Genomic DNA, 24,520 nt, shown 5'->3' on the forward strand with positions numbered 1-24,520 from the left:
AGCTGTCCCAGCTTCATAGTGGCTTGCAATGGACATTTTTCCATGTCGTTGGCTTTAAAGGCTTTCTCCGGATCAACCAGGGAATTTGCAGTTTCCCTGGGATTGACAGAGTATGCCTTCTTCAATTATCATCCCTTCTGGACGATTTAGGTCCAACTGGACCTCCTTGGAGCTGGGATTTTGATGCTCCCCCTGGAGCTCAGGAAAAGCTCATCGTATTGCTGCGACGTCAGCTCTGTCCTCCCAGAAAGAACGTTTATTGAAGAGCAGAAACACCCTGTGGTTCTGGGGCAGCTGACCAATCGGTTTGGTTTTACATGGCCTTTTATACAGTTTTTTACAGCATTTTGTAATCTGGAGGCTTGCTTTGTGTGGGTTTTTATTATTTGATTGGTTTTACTTGTTTCACATAAACTCATGATGGATCTTAATTATCAGCTTCCTGAACCTAATCCTGTCAGGCATGTGTAATTGATTTTTATCCTGCATTTTATTGCCTCTTGCCTGCCTTTTTTAATGGACAGGTATTGTTTCATATCCTGTCCTTAATCCCATCATCTGAAGTTCTTTTGTCTTGTGAATAGCTGGCACAATCTTTCTTAATGGGCACAAAATATCTGCTGGGGGCTATTAACACTGAGTCTGCCTTTTCTCTTTAAGATCATGTTTCTCCATTTCTCCCTTTGGGGAAATATAATATTCTGCCTCTTAATACCCCCAAAATATTCCTGGGTGGGTGGGGGGTTTCCCACAATTTCATAACACAATGATACAAGTCACTGTTGCTCATGTAATGGGAGCTGTTTGTTATATTCTGACAGTTATTTAAGGAATATTGTCAACTAACTCTTACTGCTCTGCCTCACAAAATTCTTATGATGAAGTTCCCCATAAGAAGTAACTTGCCTGCTCTAAATATCTTTTGAATAACAGATTTATGACTTCAGATAGGATTTTGTAACACAAATGTCAGTGAACCTGTTATAAATTGCTTTTGGCATCCACATTCTATCTTTTGTTGGGCTTAGAGTATTTCTATCCGAAAGTGATAAATTCTCCTTTAAGTGCTTTGTATGCTTCAATAATTACAAATATATGGAAGAGGTTTGTGCATGCAGGTTTCTGCATAGGTAGCTTTAAAAAACATATTCAGTAAAGAAAAAATAGGATGGGCTGAACCATGAAATGTTACTGAAGAAAAATAATGTGCCAAATAATTTGATAAATGAGAGAGAGAGAAAAAAATATATGTTAATAAAGATTTTTCAAGCACCAAGTATGGGTATAGGAAACAGATTTTATTTTCTACACAATTTTTGTCCCTTTTATCCAAAAAGGAAATTATGTGGATTAATATTCAAGTTTAAATTTTGCTTAAACTTGGATGATCTATACAGTTTATTTTACCAACTCTTGCTCCTGTTTGGATGCTCAAATGTAAAACACGTAGAAAGCCCCAAAGTAGCAGCAAGATTACTTTGGTTCTGTGAGAAGCAAAAGACACCGGATGTTAGATAATAGAGAAAATTAATGTTAGCCATATTAGTGGATAAAACACTTAAAATGTTTAACTCTTAGAACTTATTCAGATATTAAATTTAATTTCAAACATTTTTCTCCAGCAACTGGAATTGAAGAAATATTTTCATTGTCTTTCTTCCATTTATAAAATTGATTCTTCTGATATTGGTTTGGAGAATGGTGATGTTTTCTGTGATCATGTAATATCTATTCTGCAATGTGCATAGCTGTGTGGCAGTGCTTTTCCAAATACAACTGGTGCTTAGTGGACACATTGAATAAAAAGAATGCACCATGCACTGGTTTTATAATCCCCTTTGGAACACCAATCACTAAAGATTGGTATGTGTTTCCAGGCATGGGAACTAGAAAGTTACAATCATTCAAAACCAATACATTGTAGTCATTTTTTCTGCATTGGAACTGGGCCTCTACTGTCATTGTAGGATACACACACACACACACACACACACACACACACACACACACACACACACACACACACACACAGAGAGAGAGAGAGAGAGAGAGTTCTTTTTGAAGGGTTTTTTGTTCTGAGTTTTCATATTTTTAGAATGGCAAGATAAACAATGACATAACTCAAATTAATAAACTCAATCAAAATGATGATCAGTTGTAATCAGCAAAAGGTAGCCAGTATTACATAACTTTTGTCACATTATATAGCACAACCATATTATTGGATTTTGTTATTTTGTACAATTTAAAACTGTGTACACGATGCTCTCACCTATTTTCTTCCACAATAACCTCGTTAGTTGAGTTGGGCTTAAGAGAGAACAACCCTCCAAAATCACTCAGCTGGCTTTCATGTCTCATAATATACCTACCATTCTGCCATTATATATAAAGATGGGGGTCATGTTGTCAGATATCTATTTTCAATGTCCATAGGTTTCCTAAAAGCATAAGCTGTTGGTTGGGAAAACATTGCACAATCTATAATTCCATGCTGGGATTTCCAACTACTTCAAACAAAGGCAGAGAAAGGAATACAGGTAGTCCTCAAGGTAGGAACTAATGGAGCCTGCCCATTAGGTTCATAAGTAAAAAAAAATCATCAAATGAATCAGACTCAATTTTACAAATTTTTAAAATCAAATACATTAATTGAATCAAATGGCTCATTAAACAAAGATCTGACTTACTTCCCACTTATAATCAGCTGTTTTCGGTATAGCCAAAGGAAGGAGGAACTAAATGGCCTCCGATCAGTTAGCTGAGCTCTCCATTTACAGCAGGGGTGTCCAACCTTAGCAACTTTAAGACTTGTTGACTTCAACTCCCAGAATTCCTCAGCCAGCAAAGCTGAACAGTAGTCACCGAACTGGTAGTAACACCAGTTGAATCCCACCCCTGCAGGGGAGACCTGAAGCAGTGTTCCAATATTTGAGGGGCTGCCACAGAGAGGAGGAGGTCAAGCTATTTCCCATAGTACCCAAAGGCCAGACAAGGAATAATGTGTGGAAAGTGAACAAGGAGAGACTCAACCTAGAAATAAGAAGACAGTTTCTGACGGCAAGAGCAATCAACCAATGGAACAGCTTGCCTTTGTAAGTTGTGGGAGCTTCATCACTGGAGGCTTTCAAGAAGAGATTTGGACTGCCATCTGTCAGAAATGTAGCACACAAAATTATCTCCTACAATGTCCTACCAGTCAATGACTACTTCAGCTTCAACCACAACAATACAAGAGCACACAACAGATACAAACTCAATGTAAACCGCTTCAAACCCAATTGCAGAAAGTACGACTTCAGCAACAGAGTGGTCAATGCCTGGAATGCACTACCTGACTCTGTTGTTACTTCCTCTAACCCCCACTCCTTTAACCTCAAACTAACCACTATTGACCCCACCCCATTCCTAAGAGGCCTGTAAGGGGCGTGCATAAGTGCACCATTGTGCCTACTGTCCCTGTCCTATTGTCCCCATTTATTTGTACCTATTTCTTGTATTCTTACTCATGTTTATACTTATATCTATTATCTTGTAAGCAATTGACAAATCAAATCAATCAATCAATCAATGGTGTAGGGTCTTCTGCTTGGGCAGGGGGTTGGACTAGATGACCTAAAAGATCCTTTCCAACTCTGTTAATCTGTTAAAATATGATACTACTGCTACACTCAGCTTCAAAACAATAAACGAAATTATAGGGGGGGGGGAAGCCACCTGTTTGCAATACATCAGGGGTCTTCAAACTTGACAGCTTTAAGACTTGTGGACTTCAACTCCCAGAATTCTTCCTCCAGTCATCTTAGCTCAGGAATTCTGGGAGTTGAAGTCCACAAGTCTTAAACTCGCCAAGTTTGAAGACCCTTGACGTACGTGCTCACTTCATTTAACAAACCTCCTTCCCGAAAAAACCTCTATGTGAACAAGGGGCAAAAGATCGCAGAGCTCGTATCAAAAGTTCCACCCAGCGAACGAAACGATCAATCAGAGGCGCGAGACGGTAGCGGCATACGCATGCGCATACACGCAAAATTTTCCTCAGACCCGGAAACTTTCCCATCGTCGGGCTTTTCGCCGCGATGCTGAAGGCTCGTTCGAAATGCTTCGTGCCTAATGCATCATAGAGCTACTTCACGCGAGTCCTTGACTCTTTCTTCCGTTAACTAAGCGGGGATTAGAATTCCATAAGGATGAAATCGCCGGGGTTTCCCGCGCCCCTATTATTTGCAGGGGCCAATTAAACGAAGTTTCAAGCGGGGCTATGAAACCGAGTCTCAGCCCTCGCTACAACCTCACGCATGCGCCCTCGGCGGTTGTTGCATAAATCGCAAAGCGCGCAGTTTGAACCGATTCTTCGGGGCTGGGTTTGTTTGCCTTTTGGCCTGTATTTAGCGGGAAGGGAAGAATTATGCGACCCGGTATATTTCGGAGCCGTTCCGGTAATGAACCCGCCGGCCACATGGCGCAGCAGCAGCACCCGCAGTCCGGAAGCCCGTGGAAAGAAACGCGGCTGGCTTTGAGAAGCTTGGCGGAGTGCCTGAAGTGCTCCCTTTGGTAACCGGTTATGCCTAAGCAAAAGGAGGGCGGAAGGGATGGCGCAGAGGCTTTGGATGGGGAAAAGGGATTTGGAAATTAAGTCATCTTTGCTGTTATCAGTGGTCCTGCGGATGCTTCCAGTCCAGAACTGATCCAACAGACCACATTGTTTATAGAGCAGGGAGTTCCAACCTTGGCAACTTGCGCATAGCGCACCAACGTGCCTACCGCTCCTGTCTTAATGTTCCCTTTTATTCATATCTATTTCATGTATTAATAATTATGTTTATACTTATATATATTATCAAAGGCATGCTTGACAAAATAAACAAACAAATAACATAAACAAACTTTAAGACTGGTGGACTTCAACTCCCGTGGTTGGAGACCCCCCTCCCCCCCCTCCCAGTTTAATGAGTTATTTTTATTTATTTATTTTTGTCAATTGCTTACAAGATAATAGGTATAAGTAAAAGCATAGTTATGAATACATGGATACATATAAGAAAAATAAAAGAAACAATAGGACAGGGACGGTAGGCACGTTGGTGTGCTTATGCAGACCTCTTAGGAAAGGGGTGAGTTGCGTAAAACTTGTCAATAAGAAAAAGCTAGGGAAATTAATGATTTGAGATAACATCATACATATTGATCTACTCCAGCCTTTTCTGGTTCCATATAAAATGTTCGGCAAGTGGCATTTTTAACAAAATCATATGGCAGAGAATATATCTGACCATTAGTGAGGGATGTTTTTGTTCATTTGCTTTTTGTTTGTTTTTCAAGCATGTACAAGCCCTTGCAGTTTTCATGGCAAGGGTTTTTAGAAGTGCTTTGCCCTTGAGCCCAAGCATAAAATGAAGTAGAAGTCATGCTCTCTCCCCTGTTTCTAGCCCAATGTCTCAGCCACCACAGCAGATTAGCTCTCAAATTTTGCAAGCAAAATTATTTTAATTTTTACTTTTAGATGTGGTTCTCCTTGAAATGGGAGTTTGCAATTGTAGATGGGATTAATTCCTTAAATATAGACATTTCCACTTATATTCAGAGGATTGTTTTCTTTGGAAGAATGTACAGTGTTGTGATTCCCTATCTTACAGATTTCCTAGATAACAGTTAATTACGTTGTTGGCACTGGCTATCCTTCCTCAGTGTAGAATGGGTCAAATGAATTAGGAATTGCAGTCTCAGTAACTAGGCTGCCAGGTTATAAAGACTGACTTTGGCAAGGAACGTTACTTTAGGGTATACTCTATTTCATTTGTGTTTGGGTTCTGATATTTCAGTGGCAAAATCACACTAATATTGCAGAATAAATAAAGGGTTTCAACACTGGTTTGCACAGTTGAAGGTAGCATGCTATTAAAACCTTGTTATTGAAGTTGCCCTGAATGTCCATGGATCTTGCTATTTTGGTTGCAACCCATCTCTTCCAGAAACAGACATACAAAAATAGCCTGTAGCTTCTTATCAGCACATATAGACAGTTTTTGCTCATGCTATAAGACACTGGAATAAGTAGCAGCTAGGGAAGTAATCATCCTATTAATGTCTGCCTCCCTCTGTGCAGAAGACCCTTTGATATTTGTATAACACTGTTGAAATTTACCAAAAGAAATACCATGAGAAATAACTTGAACAATGCTGTAATTAATTATTGATTGTGAAAACGCAGATAGAAGATTCTTTATTTTCTGGGTCTTTACTATGAATTTTGTGGACTCCTCTGTTTCTATTCAGCTCTGTGCCTCACCCAATTTTATTTATAAAATTATTTTAATTAATAATTAGGAAGCCAATATGCTGCAGTGCACCAATCTTTATTTTCAGCAGTGCTTTTAAATTCTGTATATTCCCTTGAGGGGTTTTGAAAAATAAGCAATACTTTGTTAAAAATAACAAGGTATTGTTTATTAAAGAAAAAGGGCTGGAGGTGGTGGTGGCAATGTGCCCATCTGCTCAATAGTGGTGGGAGGTTAAAAGGAGTAGCAGCAAACAATTTAGCTGCTTTGCCGCTACCAAATGGATGTTTTGTGTAGCAATTGGATGAGGGAGTCCATAGCACAGTGGTGGGATTCAAATAATTTAACAACCGGTTCTCTATACTAATGACTGGCTGGGTAAGTGTGGTTGGGTGGTCATGTGTATGGGTGTGGCCAGCTCGACGTCACTCATCACACCCAACCCCGCCTCCCGGCCACTCTCCCTTTCCCCAGGACTTGGGCCTATATGCAACACCTCCAGAAATGAAAGGGTTAACCAACTCTATTTCCTGGTGCAAATGCTCCCTCCCCTGAGTGAAAGGATGGGAAGAGACCAGCAAAGCATTCTGCTCCCATCTCCAAGGAAAGTAAGACATTGGAGGCTGAGCTTATTATAAAGCAATATATTGTGTCATAACAGTCAACATTTCACACCTGAGGTGGCAGAGGCAATAAATCCCATTGACTCCTCAGAAGCAATTTACAACTAAAGCCCGTTTGCACCCCAAAATAATAAATAAATAACAGAAGGAGAAGGATTGACAATACTTCTGTGCAGGCAATTATGAAAGAAACTAAGCTAAAGCTGGATTAACCCCTGCCTCCCTTCCTTCCTTCCTTCCTTCCTTCCTTCCTTCCTTCCTTCCTGCTTTTTGCCTGAAAACAGCCTGAAAATGGCTGAAAAATGGGTTGAAAAACAGCCCCCAAACAGCCATTTTTTGGACCTTTTTTGCCTAAAAAATGGCTGAAAACTGCCAGAAAAAAAGGCCTGAAAATGGCCAAAACAGCCATTTTTTGACTTTGGGGGGCATTTTTTGCCTGAAAAACAGCCAAAAATGCCCCAAAAAACAGGCAAGGGTGGGGCCAGCCAGTGGTGAGATTAGGCGGTTTGCCAAACTCTGCAGAATTGTAACAACTGGTTCCCCCAAATCTGTCTGACCTAGCTGAATCCCACCTCTTCCATAGCATGATTTCAAAATTTTAGATGTGCTCCCATGCTAAAAAGATTAGGATCCCTGATCTTTTTCAAACAGTTGAGAAATATAATGAATTTGATGAGCCTTGATGCAACCAAACAAAGCTTTAATTACTGTAAACCTACATGCGTCTGCTTTAGAGGGAAGCTTAAACTGTCCTCCAGATTCTAAAAACACACCCATGTATTTGCAGCCTGTCCTTGACACCACATTGCTAGCCATGTTTTTCTGTATTGGAGGTGGAATTCTTCACAGGTAAAACTTGTCCCAAGAGGCAGCTGCCTAGAGAGATATTATTTGAGTACAAAAGATGAACACATTTTTTTCGTAGTATCCAGTTTTTTATGTTAATGTAGGGGAAAACAGTGTTTACCTAGCTTATTTATCTTGATATTATTTATCTTGGGGATGGAATGAAAATGTGTCCATTCTAATAGTTAGGACAGAAATAACTCAATTCCATTTATTCTCTTCTTGACAGTACTAACATTCTGAAGAAACCTGTGGACCTAGGAACTTGTGAGCATGTCTTCTGTCTGTGAGTCATGACATAACTTTATGGGAGATGAATAGTTAAAAAATGTGAAAAATAAATAAAAATTGTTATATAGCTTTTCCCAAGCTTGCCTATTTTGATCATATTTTTAGTCTGAAGTAAATATGTGTTATTGCTTTCTATTTGTGGCTGCTAGTATGATTATATCTTCTTATGTAACCATACATGTATGTCTCAAGAAAGCACTTATTTGTTGTAATGTTTTTTTTCCTTTTTATCATTGTAGATGAAATAAAGATTAAATAATTTAAGCCTCTGTTAGGTTTGACATATTTATTATGCATTTAAATGCCTTCCACTCCACACAAACACACACATCATCCTATCAGTATAATATTCTAGAAATACTCAGAACCTATATATACAAACTACAAGTAGTCTTTGCTTACCTATTCCTCGTTCAGCGAACCTTCAAAGTTATGACAGTGCTAAAAAAATAATTATAACTAATGCTGCATTTTCAACCTTTGCAGCATAGCTCAGTCATCTGATTGCCATTACAATCAATATACGTTATCCTTTGCCTGTTGTTAAGGAATTATAAGAGAATAAATAGGCACACAATGGAAATACATATCAAAGGTCTGTGTTGCCAGTCCTTGGCACATTCTGGATTGGAATGTTGAAGTACATTATGCAAACAGTCAAGTATATTACTTATTCTGTCCCTGTTTACTGTCTTGTAATGTCTTCTTCTCCAGTCTCTGCTCTGTGAAAGTGGGGGAAGGTTGGGAGGAAAAACAACCCCAAGCAATCTCTTATGCCTGACCGTTTTTTGTCATGTTGCTTTCAATGTATATTCCCTATTGTGCCTGCTTATCTAAATGACGACTTGGATTATTTTTTGCATGTCTTTAGAAATAGTACTTCATATTGCATATGATGCTGTTTCTACTACATGTAAGTTTCATTTGGAGTAGATTTCCCAGATTAAATTAGACAAGTATAATTACTTGTTCGGTTGAAATAGTTGTAATTTATTTTAATTTTATCTTACATTATTTTGTAAACCTTTTCATGTAATATTTGTAATATTTTTCCTCTCTCTTTCCTTTTAAAATAAATTGTGTTTTTAAATATATGATATAAATATCAGAACAATTAAAAAGATGACTGTAAAGAGATCATTCTCTAAGCAAACCAGTTAAGTAAATAAACTGATTCATATAAACATAAGCAAGTATGAAGCTAGCTTTTTTGAAATTTTTGGTTATACATAGCCTCAGTTAATCCTGGCAACATCAGAAAGGTAAAATTTATAATCCAGAAAGAGGGAGCATGCAAAAGTTAATGCCACTGTCCTTCTCTGTAATTTTTCTTACTTGTGCATTTTGTTCTAAATTACACTTTGGTGTGACGTATGAACATAGAGTTTGTATCAAACTATTAACTTATATAAGCTATCAGTGAAAACTTTACCATTTTAAGTGCATTATAAACAATTGTCTTGTTCTTATGTATTTTAATTTCTAAGATAAAGACTTATTTAACCATGTGTTAGAAATTATTGTTTGTTATCCAGATGTAGTTTTTCTCATGAAACCATGTTTATATTTTTCAGAACTTGTGTAGGCACAGCTTGCCCAATATGTCAGGTACCAATCATGAAACAATATGTGAAAATAAACAGCAAACTAGACCTCATCATCAAACTCTACAGCAAATTGCAAACTTTGCAGGACAAGAACTTCTCAGGTAATAATACTTTTTGAAACCTGAAATTATGTAGCTTGAAAGAACAAAACCATCTTTCAAGACTCTTTTCCACTATACATTTAAAATGGACTGTAATTACATTTTGGTGTCATTTTTGTATAACTTGACATTTTTGGTGCTGCTGCTGCTATTATTGTTATCCTTCGGATGGTGACATTATTCAGTGGATGGCATTCCTTTTGAGAGCAAGGCATCAGAATTTCATTTTAATATGTGTTATTGTACATACAGGTGAATAACAAATTTTATATTTTCATCTTATTTTATCTAACTAGAATCTTACTGGACTGATATTTGTTAACATTTCCCTTCTGAAGTGGCAGAAACACTGGCATTCAGTAGGATTTTGACCCCTAGAGATGGGAAAAACCTAATAAACACCAGCATTCTGAAAGGCTCAGAATGTTGGTGTTCATTGGCATTTTTGCCAGATTTGGGGTTGTTCCTCTAATGTGTGGAAGGATTTCCCCTCCCTGTACAGAGGTGAGGGAAAATCCCTTGGTGCACTGGGGAAACAGACCTCAAATCCAACATCCTTTTGCTTGCAACCTTTCCTGTTGGCTTCCACATTGACTTTTGGGATAATAGCAATAGCTCTTAGACTTATATACCACTTTGAAGTGTTTTACAGCCCTCTCTAAGTCAGCATATTGCCCCCAACAATCTGGGTCCTCATTTTACCTACATAAGAAGGATGCACCTGAAGCAGTAAAAGAGGAAGTAGAGAAGAAGACCCCTTGTTAATTCCTTAGGATGGAAACCAAACAAAGATATTTTCATAGACATTTAATTAAAGATTCTCTATTGGCCAATTGGAATAAAATAAGGAAAAACATTATTTAAAGATCCCTATCTGGCTCTCAACAATGGAGGCGATAATTCACCTGAACCACTTGGATATTAATAAGATGTTAAAGCATAGAGATTCATTGTATATACAAGGAAATTTGAAATTATGGCAAGACCTTCAGGAACAAGGGTTACGAATTGACCGGTGAGCATATCTTCAAGTCCAGAATAGATATAGACAGGACATGAAAGATTTCAGAATCTATAATAAACCACAGAAATTAGATAAAATTTTATTAGGCCCAGATAAAAAAAAAAATAACAACATTTTATAACTATTTATTAGAATTAGAGGAAGAAATAGTTAAAGGTAATATGATAGCTTGGAGTAGTAATATAGCCGTAGCATTACTTTATCAAAATGGGAGAAGATCTGGAACAGAAACAATAAAATTACAAAATCGGCATCATATAAAGAAAATGCTTACAAAATGTTCTATAGATGGCACCTACCCCCTTCTAGATTAGCGAAGATGTTTCCCAACATGAGTCCTAAATGCTGGAAGTGTAAAAAAAAAAGAAGGAACATTTTACCATATGTGGTGGTCGTGTACAGATATTGGCTGAGAATAAAAAAATGGATGGAGGAAATTACGATTGAGCAGATTGAATTTAAACCAGAATTCTTCCTATTAGGGATTCTCAACAGACAATTCCCCAAAAAAGTTAAATATAGAATACTACATATATTGACGGCAGCTAGATTGGCCTTCGCACAATGCTGGAAACAATCCTATACTCCACCAGAGGAAATGATTATTCAGAAAATATCAAGCTGTGCAGAAATGGATAAACTAACTCTAGCACTAAAAAATAAAGAACTATCGGAGTACTATATGAGTTGGAACTGTTGGTATGAGTGGATAGACCGAAGATAGACCATATAATTATAATAATAATAAACTGTAAATGAGGAGGAGTGACAATAGTAGTAATTAGATATTCTCACTAAAGATTAATTGCAAATATGGTACAAAATAATGAGATAAATAAGAAACCACAAACTGTTGATGATGTAATCATTTTTAATTGTTTACCCTTTTTTGTTTTTCTTTCCTTTCTCAATCTGTGTGTGTGTTGTTTGTATATTTTAACAGTAATTTTTAATGAAGTTTATTACAAAAAAGGAAGAAGGATGGAAGGCTGAGTCAATGTTGAGCCTGGTGAGACTTGAACTGCCAAATTGCAGGCAGCTGGCAGTCAGCAGAAGTAGCCTGTACTGCACACTAACCACTGCGCCACCGTGGCTCATAAGCTATCAGAAGATTGCATATGGCAATCATAATCACTGGACACTTGGCACCTAGTCATAAATATGAACAGATTGCCAAGTGCCCAAAGGTTATGTGACTAGGGGAGTCCCCATCATGATGTTTTACAAAGGCCCGAATTAAAGCACCTATTCCAAAATCATCTTGATTGTGGTCATTAAATGACCAGTTGTAAGTCCAGGACTATCTGTAAATCCTGTGCTAATGTTGTCATATTGATCATGATCATGAGTACCAACAATTGTTCAAAAAATTGTTGTTATATTTAGTAAAACTTATTTTTCAAGAGCTAACTTTCATAGAAAAAACATGCTGCTTAGGTAAAGCAGACTAAACATTATGGAAATAGGTATATGTTCAAATATATTGTTTGATTTGTGTCTAGAATAAAATGGTGAATGCAGTTTTTTGAGTCCAATGTGCATTTTGGAATATAGGGAGTCCTTGATTTACAATAGGTTGCTTAGCAATGATTAGGACAGACTGCCTCATTGTGGGGACTCGTGGCAGAATTCCACAAGAGGCATTGGCAAAGCTCTTGTTTTTTCTTTTCTCGATAGTCGCTAGCCTTCCCTCCCCTAATTAGCATTTGCAGCCGTAAGAAGCCCTTTTGGCTTTCCTTTCCTTGCTAGCCCTAGCCTTCCCTCTCCTACCATTAGCATATTATCATTTGGCTTCTAATGTTGGGAGAGGCAAGGCTAGTGACTAGGCAGGGAAGAAAAGCCACCAGGATTTCTTCTTGCTAGTGCCTTCATTTCCCCAGTGATAGCTGCAATACGCTTGTGGAATTCCGTCATGTGGCCCAGTAATGGAACGGCCTGTTCCTCTTTTTGTTCAACTTGAGTTCTGGAGAATGTCTGAAAGGTAAATTAACAATCAGTGGCAGGGGTGGGTACAAAGCCCAAAGCATTAGGATCCAAAAAGATGGGAAGTAGAGCATGGGATTGGTTTCTCAGTGAGGGGAGGGGAGGCATTGGGAGGCTAGAGAGAGTTGTGTCTGCATTAGGGTCTCCCCCACCCCTGAGGCATCCCATATTCCACTTAACATTTAACGAATACATAGAAAACAGAGATAGGGACACAAGTGAAGCAGATCACTTAACACCCACCCCCCAACATTCGCCCACAATGGGGAGACTCCACTATGATTACCTGTATTGTTTTCTCTACTTTTCATCATCCAGCTCATACCAGTTAGTGCAATAAGAGCTACAAGGTGAATAATAGATCTGGAGAGGACAGAGAACACAGTGTTGCATGATAAGATGCTAAGAAGAACAGAATGTGGGGCAGTAACAAAAACTTAATGGAAATCATGTTTGAAAAAAAAGTAGAGCCTCTCATTTTCTATTAGCCTTAATTATCATCCTGGACCTTGAACTTTGGTTTTAAGCATGTATTCCAAAAAGGCTTAATTCAAAGACATCGAGAAAGAAATATTCCATATTCTTGGCTGCTTCTGAACAGTTAACTCCAAAAGATTCTCCTGAGACAGATCAAACCATTCTTGATATAATACTTTATGGATCTAAATGTGTATTATTATAATAGATACAAAAAATTAGACCTCAATCTTCAAAACTTCTTTCCATTTGCATTGTGCAACAGCTTAATAACTAAATATACTGTAATTTGTCACTTCAGGCAATAAAATTGAATCCATTAGCACAAAGTTTATCCTTAAAAAAATCTTTTTTCTCTCTTGATAAGGGGAAAATTGCAGCCTAGTTCCTCTAGTCAAAGATTATTATGGTGTTTGAATAGCATCATGCAGTGTTATTAATATATTTAATATACAGGTTATTACAGGTTATATACAGGTTACAGGTTATTCATATATTTAATATATATTTAATATACAGGTTCACTATACAGGCAGTTAAAAATAAAGTTGACAGTGTCCCCCTTCCTATTTTCTGGATATGAATATTTATATCCAGGTAAAAATTTGGAATTGCAGTAATTTTGATGAGGGTAAATAAATAATATGAGGAGTAAATGTCACCTGTACAGTGTTTGTTTCTAAGCTTGTTGGCAACCTGGCTTCACAGATTGTGTTGCTACAATGGAAGGTTACTTAAACTTTTTTTAGTGATACAACAATCTTGTTCTGTTTCTGTTTTGTTCTACCCATAACTTCCAGCCAGTTCTTTCATAGGCCTAACTAAAAGTACCAATGAAATTTTTCAACATTAATTGGTCATTATTGCCTTAGGCTATATTAATAACTTATCCTTGCAACTTGCTTTATCAAGAAATATGACATTTGCATTAAGTCTAATATATTACATTTTATGTAGGATGTTATGAAAGTTACTACTTGATGCCCTATGTTCTATTAATTTACTCTGCAAATTTAGTTGCACATACTGCCCTTGAGACACAAATCACAGATATTTTCACCCATTAAAATAAAATACCTACAATAGAAAATAAGATTTTAATAAAAGTTGTTGAGTACAAATTCATTAAGAGAAGCCAAGGGCCATTGTAATTTGATTATAGTGATTTTGAACTTTCTTTTAAATTGAATGTTTATACATTTATTCCTTTGGTTATAGATTAACTTGTTAATAAAATATCCTAAAAATATATAACTGGGATTTTAATGCAGAGTGGTGTAAGTAATGTGAAATTCAGTTAGTCTCAATGGATTCAAATTTTTAAAATAATTGCATATTTCAATTTGCATACCATGTCCCAGTATGCTAAGTAACTAAAACTTTCCATAGTATAATGTCCTTGTCTTTCACTTTTTAAAAAGCTTTGCATTAGGCAAGATACTTTATATAGTGTTTGAACTTCTATAATTTATAGCAATGGATGCATTGTTTGTAAATCCATTTGACTTTTTAGTATTTCTACACAAAGAAGACCTAAGATGTGATCTGTTCTCCACACAAGTCCTAAAACTAGATAGAGAGAACATGTATTATGAAAAGTGACATTGAGACAGACATGCATACTATTGTAGATATCATGGGGGCTATTGCATTTATAATTTTGGGCAAATTGAGTGAAAGAAGTGACTGATAGCATATGAGATGCATAAAGCTACAGAATATCCCTGGAAGAATTGCATAATATGGTGAGTTACAACTGAACAGAGTATAGTATAACATATTCTATATAGGAGTCCTCTACTGAAATGCTTAATGGGTGCATTCACAGTTAAAGCAGTGGTCTTTACAGCTCATCAGATGACTGCGGCTATACAGGTGTAGCGAGATGTTTTCTTTAGACCTGCTTGGATAGAACTCATTTTCTGTAGGTAAAGAATGTTTCTACCACTGAACAACTCTATGCTGCTTTGATCTTTGTTTTGAGGCAAATCTTAGTTTAACATAATGGCAACATGATTTCTGCAAATCTGAAAGTAATTTTCAGGAGGAAGAAGAACAGGATGTACTGTACTATGAGTAACCATAATACTCATCTCTATAATGTTGAATTGTGATATAAGTTTGCATGGAAACTACCACTCTATATATGTGGAACTCTTCTGACTTTTTTTGTAGAATTTTTGATCAGATATTATACTCAAACATGAGAAGAAACTCTGGAGAAATTAGAAGAAAATGTTTATATACAAAAAGCCTGACAGATTTTTGGAATGGAAAAAGCATTTCATCATGACTGCAGCCTTAAGTGAAACTGCAGATACAAATAATACCACCAGTAAGAGGTAATATTGTTATAGTGTACATAAAACTAAATATTTTTCCTCCCTTCTGTTTCCTTGTCAGATCCTGAAAATAACTTGTCTGCTTTGGGAAAGAAAGTCAAAGAGGCAGAAACTAAAAAGAAAGAAATCAAGATGTGTTTCAGTCCTCACAGTAGGAAGTTGAAATTCACCCTGAAGACAAGCCCAAAGAAATTAGAGCAGCTGAAGGAATCAGTCAAGGACAGCGGGTCTTGTAACTTAACCTCCATCTATGACTTTGTTTCTTCACCTCCTCATGAGAAGCCTTTCAGAGAGGAACAAACACATCAGCAGGAATATAAGAAGAAGCTAAGAAAAAATACTTTAAAAGACTTCAGCAAACAGGGGGATACGTTCAGGGGCCAACAGGAAAACTCCAGTGAAAGGTATAAAGTAGGCCTAAATGAAAGCAAAGATCCAATCCCCAGTTCTGGCTCAAAAAATACCCCAGTGCTGAGGCTGATAACCGGGACAGAGCTTACAGAGAATGCAGGTGAACTCTCAACAAGCAATGTTAGACTTGTGAAACCTAAAGAGAAAAGTAGCAATTGCAACTTTTCTCTTATGCCTAATGTTTTTGGGGGAGATCTGACTTCTGAAGAGTGGCTTTCTTTGGCAAAGGAAACAACAAAGTTAAAGTGTGACAGGCAGTTTGCTGGCTCTCCCATTTCTTTGCCCAAGTGTCACAAAACGAAAAAGGGGACTATCCAACAGAAGTCACGTCACAAAACGAAAAAGGGGACTATCCAACAGAAGTCACAATTGCTGAAAAAGGCCTCAGAGCAGTTGCCTGGGAATTCTGTGGTGGCCTTTCCCCTTAGGGACTGTGCAGTTTCTTCCCCATCTCTGCCATTGCCTGGAATCACATCACCACTAAGGAATTTGGAAGACTTTGTATGTGCCAGTGACCCAGAACTTCCAAAAGTGTCTAGAAATTGTGCTGAAAAGGAGGTATTCCTCAAGAAATTTCCCAAAAACTTATCAGCCAAGAGAAACCATAAAGGGGAATCTTTACTCCATACTGCTTCTATTGAGGTAAACTAACCCCTGTAATATTTTTTTCTCAGTAATATAACAATTTTTCTATTTCCCTATAGAGTAAGTGTAGAAGAGTAAAATATTTCTAAACCATTAAGTTCATATAATAGTCTACATCTTCTGTTTTCCAGAGATACCGCATTATAGTGTATGTGCTTTCTTTTGCTGTTTTGTGGATATTGTAGTCATGAAAAGAAATGCTCTTCAACATTGGGAATGCATGTAAGAATGTTTCAGTCATTAGAAGAGAGATGCTTATTATTCCTGTGTGTTGTAAAAATGTGTATAATCTTGGGTGAGTGTATATAGAAGCAACCCTAATTAAAATGTTCAAATTCCTGAAGGCAGAAGATTGGGGACTAATCTGTCCTCAGGGAGTACATGATACCAAAATATTAATGAAAAGGATGTCTTTTGTTCTCCCTTGGCTGTTGTTCCAATAAGCATTATAAGTCCGGGAGAATGCCAAATTGTATATCAGTTGCCTCAATTTGAAAAAATAAAAATGGAGCATTTTCAAGATTATCAAACCTTACAAAATATTGCCATATTTGCTATTTTATGAAATTTTAAGTAAAATTGTGCAGTTGTGCTCAGGGTATGAAAATATTGTTGGTCCCTTAAATGCTGCATCTGGTATAGCTTCAGTGGTGGGATTCCTTTTTTTTTTACTACCGGTTCTGTGGACATAGCTTGGTGGGCGTGGCAGGGGAAAGATACTGTAAAATCTCCAGGCAGAGGTGGCATTTGCCAGTTCTCCGAACTACTCAAAATTTCCGCTACCGGTTCTCTAGAACTGGTCAGAACCTGCTGAATACCACCTCTGTATAGCTTGCTATAGCATAACTGATTTTACTGGTATTTTTAAAAAAATATTTTTATTATACATTTTCCTTTGTTATACATAACGTTTCCATTTCTGCCCAATCTTTTCTTGAAAACCTCCAGCAATGAAGTATCCACAACTCTGGGATGTCCCAAAGGTGCTTTCCCAAAAGGCAACTGAACTTTCTTGGTTTTTCCCTGAAAATGTTTCGCTTCTTATCCAAGAAGCTTGCCTTTTGGAAAAGCACTTTTGGGAGAACAAGACCTGGAAGACTGAGAATCTCCATCGATAATCACCACCATACAAATTTGTTTCTTCAAGGTACCTAGTGGACTCTTCTGTCTGTCTGAGCTACTTTTCTTCCTGTCACTGGAACACTTGATGGAGATCCTACTTCAGATGCCTATGTGTTTTCTTCCAGGGGGAGGATATGAAATCAATTGTTCAACTCCAATGGCAGGGACAATCATCTTGTTTTTTTTAATCTTCTGAATGACACGTTGCCATCAATCTTCCTATTGGGCTTTATTTTTCTTTGTAGTTGTTTTTTGCTTGCTGCATTTAGTTTGAAAACAGATTTCTGCCTTTCCAAGGTATTCCTCACTTTCATAGATGAGACTCATAGTGGCTAGAACTTTCTCCTCCAGAATCTGATCAGTTTACACCAGGTGCAGGTGTAATTTGAATCCCTCTTCGATAGGAATACAAACAGTGCACCTTCAGTTTTGTTTTGCGCAGGTAACTTGATTCTTTGGAATTTTAAAGCCCTTTCTCATGGGATTTTTAGAAGTGAAATTCAAGGAACCAATTTCCTCAAATTGCAAGGTGTTTTCTGGAGACCAGTTGCACAATGAAATGAAATTCCTTCCTCCTACTTCTTTCCAAAAAGGGATTGGGGTGACTCCAAATAAAGCTGTGGTTGCGCCTCCTATAAATCCTTTTCTCAGTCATGCAGATATTGCCAAACCAAGTTAAAAATTCCAAGACTGTTATACTAGCCTAAATAAGCGAATTAAAGGGGTTCTGTCTGCACATGTATAAACCAGATGGGACCAGCATCTGGAAATAGACATGATTTCTTTAGCAATTTTGAAGATTTTAATAGCCCTAATCTTAAATCAGCCAAAATGAGTCCAGCTAAATTGATAGGCTGGTGAATCTTGCCTTCAGATGGGGAGTTCTTAGGATTTTTGTTTCTTTGCGTCTACTTCCCACTGGATATTTGTTGGAAATTAATTACAGCTGCCCTTAGTCTAAGTATCTTGTCTGAAGGGAGTTTAAATGTGATAGGAATTCATTCTTCTCTCTTTAGTCTTTTCTGGATTCCCTTGTTAGCCTGTCCTTGCCGATAGACTGATCAAGAATTTCTGCTAGCATATCACTGGTGAAATTGGCATGTAGTTTCTTTTTGTATAATTGATTTTATTATCAGATTTTACTATGTGTGACTTTTTGTTAGACACATGACAATAACATCAATTAACAATTGTTGAGGCTGCCAGAAGAGCCAAGAACCAGAACTTTGTATCTCCCTTAGCACCTGAAGCAGCAAAAGAGAAAGTAGAGAAGAAGACCCCTTGTTAATTCCTTAATTTTTTAAAATAACCTTTTCTTTGTGAAAATGGAAACAAAAATGGGTATAAGTATATAGTACATATTTGTATAGTATTTGTATTTTATTTATTACATTTAATATGCCACCCATCTCATTTGTTGGAGCAACTCTGGACTACTTAAAAATGGTAAAAAGATAAACATAAAAGTTAAAATTAGTAAGGATTAAATAGAAGCTAAAAGCTAAGGAGACAGACAATAATGGGAATGGAATTTTCTTTCGTATCCTATCAAGCACCTCTAGCACAGAGCACCCCCATCAGGGCCCCAAGCCACTTGGCAGAGCCAGATTTTAAGACCCTTCCGGAAGACCATTTTATGCAGCTATTCCAGCTTTATATGATCCAGATTGCTGATTTTAATTTCTTTTTGTGGTATATGTCTTTGTAAGCCTTTTAGCCTCTTTTGATTGAAGATTGCCAACATTTTTTGTCTTCATGAACTGATATTGTCAATTTAATTTTGAATATTTGAATACTAATTCTCCTGTGCTGGTTAATGACCACAATAAATTTAAGTAAGATTTTATTAATGTTCACCTTTTTACCATGTGTGACTCCTGATTAATTTCTTAATTTTTAAAAAATAACCTTTTACTTGTGAAAATGAAAAAGAAAACATGCCAGAGACTAATTTTAAAGCACAATAAACTCTTTTATGAGGGAAGATGATGGTGATGATTTCTATCAACCTATATATCCCACCCTAGTAATTGTAGGCAGTATACAAACTAAAGTCTAAAAACGCAAGTAGACACAGACTTAATAAAAAGAAAAAAAAACTTTTAGAGAAAGTCACTGTCTTGAAAAGTCTGGAATTAGATAAAAGGAAACGTTTCCTGTTTCGTCCTATTCCCCACCCAGCCATGGATTGTTCTATTTGGATTGCACTATTAAATAGCTGCAGCTATTTTCTGAATTTCGTATCCAATTAAACTTGTCAGTGTAATAGAAACAATCTCATGGGAGAGTAAATGGAAATTACATTTAATTCTTCTGGGACTTCATTAATTATCGGATAAATCTATACTGTTTTCATTACTATGTAGGGCTTAATACACCAAACTTAATGAAAATTAAATGAGTTCAACTTTTGGATTGTTTAAGAGAGTCCGTTAAAAGCATTTAAAATTAAATATGTCGGTGTATTTCAGATCAATCTAAACTGAAATTGCAGGGTTGTCTTTCCTATTTTACAACTTTGACACTCATAGTAAATATCCTAAAAGCACTTTGGTTCTGAAAAATGATTCCAAAGTTCGATGACTTTACACTTGAACTGCATTAATAAATTGAAACAAATGTAACCATTTGTTTGGTTAACTGGAATCCATGTTTTTTTATTACTCATTAAAAGTAAAATGAAAGCCAAAATCTCTGTTCTTGCAAACATGTCATGCACTCCTGATTTTCTGCAAAAAATTCCTCTACTTTGTGTAAGTGTACATAAATGCATACAAAGCTTATTTTTCATATGGATACCTTGAATGGGATCATGGGGCAACCGTACCAAAAGTTAGCTGTAAAATATTCTAAAACCAGGCAAAACAAAAGATCATATGGATAAAGTTACTGCTAACATGTTTAACTAGACTTGTTGATTTACAAATTAAAAAAAGTATTAAACAGCTTTTGCAAAATGATTGATCATTTTGCTTTTCAATTTCAGGCTTCTTTATAACGATTCACAAAGGCTGGGTGTCTTATAATAGCTCATTTAATGTGGTGGACTGGTTGCTTTCGTGCTGTGGAGACAATAATTTGGTCCTTAACACCAATAAGACCAAGGAGCTTATAGTGGACTATAGAAGGAATAGATCAGACATCCAGCCCTTGCTTATCAATGGAGACCGAGTGGAGCAAGTGTCCAGCTTTAAGCTTCTGAGTGTTATCATAAAAGAGGACCTGACCTGGGGTGCTCACATTGCAGCACTGGTCAACAGGGCCCAGCGGAGATCATACTACCTGAGACTTCTCAGGAAACAACAACTGAATAAGAAACTGCTGGTGACCTTATACCGCTGCACCATTGAGCGTATTTTAACTTACTGCACCAGTGTATGATTTGCCAATTGCACAGTGGCAGATAGGACAGCATTCCAGAGGATCATTGGTTGCCCTCTCCCCGCTTTGAAAGCTTTATAGTTCCCGCTGCCTTAAGAAAGTTCAAAACATTCTTAAAGATCCATCTCAACTTGGGTACCCTTTGTTTGACTATTACCATCTGGCAGACAGTACAGGATAATAAAAACAAGGACAAATAGCTGAAAAACAGCTTCTATCCCAATGTTAACAGTTGTTAACATTGCAATATTGGATTTTCAATTCAATTGTATAGAATATGAAGGATGTGTGTTTGTGTTGTATTTTTATAGTTATGCGAGGTGCAATGACAAAGTAAATAACTAATTTTAGTGATTGTCAAAGTTACAACAGCACTGCAAAAAAGTGACTTATGACCATTTTTCACATTTACAACTATTGCAGCATCCCTATGGTCACATGATCAAAATTCAGACACTTGGTAACTGACTCGTATTTATGAAGGCTGCAGTGTCCCAGGGTCATGTGATCATCTTTTGTGACCTGACAAGCAAAGTGAATGAGAAAGTCAGATTCACTTAAAATGTGTTACTAATTTAACTGCAGTTGGTTCACTTATTTGTGGCAAGAGAGGTCATAAAATTGGGCAAAATTCATTTAACAAATGTCTCACTTAGCAAACATTTTGGGATTAATTGTGGTTGTAAGTTTAGGACTACCTGTACATTCATTTTTACCATAGAAATTCTCCCCAATAATGATAATCATAGTGTTCCCCTCTTTACCTGTCCTTCATTTCACTTCATACTTTCACATAGCTATTTCGAAATAACGTACATTTATCATCATCCATATTAATCTTGATAATACCCAGATATTTTACTTTGTGAAGTGCATATCAATTGCACCCATTTAATAAATGTTTCTGAGCTTAATGAGGGGTCAGGATAGAAATAAGCATAATAATAAATAAGATATAATTTATCAAGAGTGTAATGGATATATTTGCTTTAATAATTGCTAGTCTTGTTTTGGGAGAGGACAAGTAACTGTTACCAGGTAGACTGAATTCCGAGTGGAGGCAGTCCTATGGTTGAAAATCAACACCAGTTGAATGGGTTAGTTCTGCCACAGGTCTGTTAGCATGATTACAGTTAATTTGGGTAATCATATTTTTATCATTTTATGGTACACAATTTTTATCCTAAACTTGCATTCTTTTACTGTCATTTTTTAAAATTCATAGAATATTTCAGGCATTTTTCATAATGAAGAAGAAATTAATTTTAAAAGAGGAGTAAGAAGGGGCTGTAACAATTGTATAGTTCTCTAGATGAGGGAAATAAATAAAATCAGAATATCAATTAACTATAATATATATTTATCATTTAATATAAAGGGTGATTTTTAAAAATTTGTATTTCTAAAAAACTTCCATGTTTTATTTTATTCTGTTGGATATTTGATTCCCTCTTACCTTACTGATCTTCCTATTTTTTTATTTTGGGTTTATAGATCTTCAATAAACTTAAATTGTTTGTTAAAGTTTAATAAACTTTAATGTTTTTTCATTTCCCTTTTCTAGGGTAATCTTTCTGCTGTTGAATGCTTGTTGAAAAAAGGAGCTGATCCCAACATTAAAGACTATGCTGGTTGGACACCACTGGTAATTTAAATGCTTCATTCCTTCCATTCTTCCTTTGTTCTTTATCTCACTCTTGTAGAGACTATGTGATACAGGGGGTGATTTAGATGAACTCTTTCTCAGCTTGCCCTGAAAAAGGAAAAAAAAAACTTCTTTTGTTTTAATAAGCTCAAATACTTTTGAGATCCTCTTTCTCTTGCTTTTCCTGTTATATTGTTTCTGAATAAAGATAGTTTCTTTCTTCAGGTGAATTTCTATTGCATTTTCAGATGCAAGAGAAACGGATTTTAAAAGTCTAAACAGAATCTGGAAAATGGTAAAATACATTATAGATAGTTATTTTGTGTTCATTTTTTCCTGCCAGATACTGTTAAGTTAACATAAGCTTTTTCCTTTGCTCATAGTGAAGATCCTGTAAGCTATTTCAGAGTCAGTCTTGGTTGCAATAAATAAAATTCATTTTCCTGCTTTATTAAGCTTCAGTTTTTAATTGAGCCAATTCTTATTCTGTCACTTCTATATTGGTTTTCCCCCATTCAACATTTAGCATGAAGCCTGTAATCATGGACATAAGCAGATAGTTGAATTATTGATAAGACATGGGGCGCTGCTGGATGTGACTGGGTATGAGAATGATATGCCACTTCACGATGCTGTCAAAAATGGACATATAGAAATAGTGGAACTGCTGCTTCTGCATGGAGCTTCTCGAGACGTAGTGTGAGTAATTACTGTTCCCTTCCCCCTACCCCACACTCAATCCCACTTCAGGACAGAGGAGCGTGCACTGGAAATGCGTGTTCAGGATGATGTCAGAGCATACCTTCTGACCCTCTGATGCTCAGCCCACAACTCTCCATGCCCCTCCAGGCCCGGCTTGCTGAGGAGCGGGGGGGGGGGCAGTCCTGATGCCTCTGCTGCCCCCTCCCCCCATGGCCCTAGCCATCACTGCCCGGCTTCCTCAAAGGCGTGCGTTTCAAAGCCAGCAGCTTGTGTCTGGAGGTGCCGAACAGTGGGACAGCTGCGAGAGCCGAGCCAGACCTCTCCACCGTCTGACTCGCCAATGGGGGTGCTTCTGTTAGACAAGCCACACACCCCCGCCACTGGGCTTTTGTTCTCAGTGCTTGGCTGGGGGAGAGCAGCGCTTCCCCACACTGCCCCTTCTTTCTCTTGGCCCCGCCAATGAGGGAGAAAGGCCAGGCTTGGGGGATGGCCCCCACCCCAGAAGATCTGCCCCCGCCATTCTCTCCCAGCCCTCTTTTCTGATGGCAACAGCAAATGTACGACGAAAGCGGAATGCTGCTGCCATGCAAAGGCAAATACAAGGGTTCCTCCCTCCTACACTAAGCAGGTTCCTCCCTGCCATGACAGGGCGACAGTTCTTTCATCCCTCTGCTGCAACAGGGCCACAGGGAGCCACAGCAGAGGGGTGAAAGAGCCACATGCAGCTCCGGAGCTGCGGGTTGCCGACACCTGCTCTAGAAAAAGTACAGAGAAGAGCAACTATGATGATTAGGGGTCTGGACACTAAAACATACGAAGAATGGATACAGGAACTGGGCATGGCTAGTCTAGTGAAGAGAAGGACCAGGGGAGACATGATAGCAGTCTTCCAATATTTGAGGGACTGCCATAGAGAGGAAGGGGTCCAGCAATTTTCTAAAGCACCTGTAAGCCAGACAAGGATAAACTGATCAAGGAGAGATTCAACCTAGAAATAAGGAGAAATTTTCTGACAGTGAGAACAATCAACCAACTTTCCTTT

The 24,520-nt window shown here is 37.4% G+C and overlaps 1 protein-coding gene across 1 annotated transcript in view; it reads left to right on the top strand.

The window, feature by feature from the left end:
• Window positions 1-4,036: 4,036 nt before the first annotated feature.
• The window catches only part of BARD1 (BRCA1 associated RING domain 1), a 32,749-nt gene continuing 12,265 nt past the window's right edge, over window positions 4,037-24,520 (top strand). The window contains exons 1-6 of the mRNA XM_026707779.2: window positions 4,037-4,554; window positions 7,977-8,033; window positions 9,613-9,746; window positions 15,634-16,625; window positions 22,696-22,776; window positions 23,303-23,475. Coding sequence (XP_026563564.1) covers window positions 4,409-4,554; window positions 7,977-8,033; window positions 9,613-9,746; window positions 15,634-16,625; window positions 22,696-22,776; window positions 23,303-23,475 — 1,583 coding nt within the window. The 5' untranslated portion in view covers window positions 4,037-4,408. The remainder of the gene's footprint in view (window positions 4,555-7,976; window positions 8,034-9,612; window positions 9,747-15,633; window positions 16,626-22,695; window positions 22,777-23,302; window positions 23,476-24,520) is intronic.

The sequence above is a fragment of the Pseudonaja textilis genome, chromosome 1 (genome assembly GCF_049901715.1).
Source record: "Pseudonaja textilis isolate UNSWEBS1 chromosome 1, rPseTex1.2, whole genome shotgun sequence".
NCBI classification, from domain to species: Eukaryota; Metazoa; Chordata; class Lepidosauria; order Squamata; family Elapidae; genus Pseudonaja; species Pseudonaja textilis.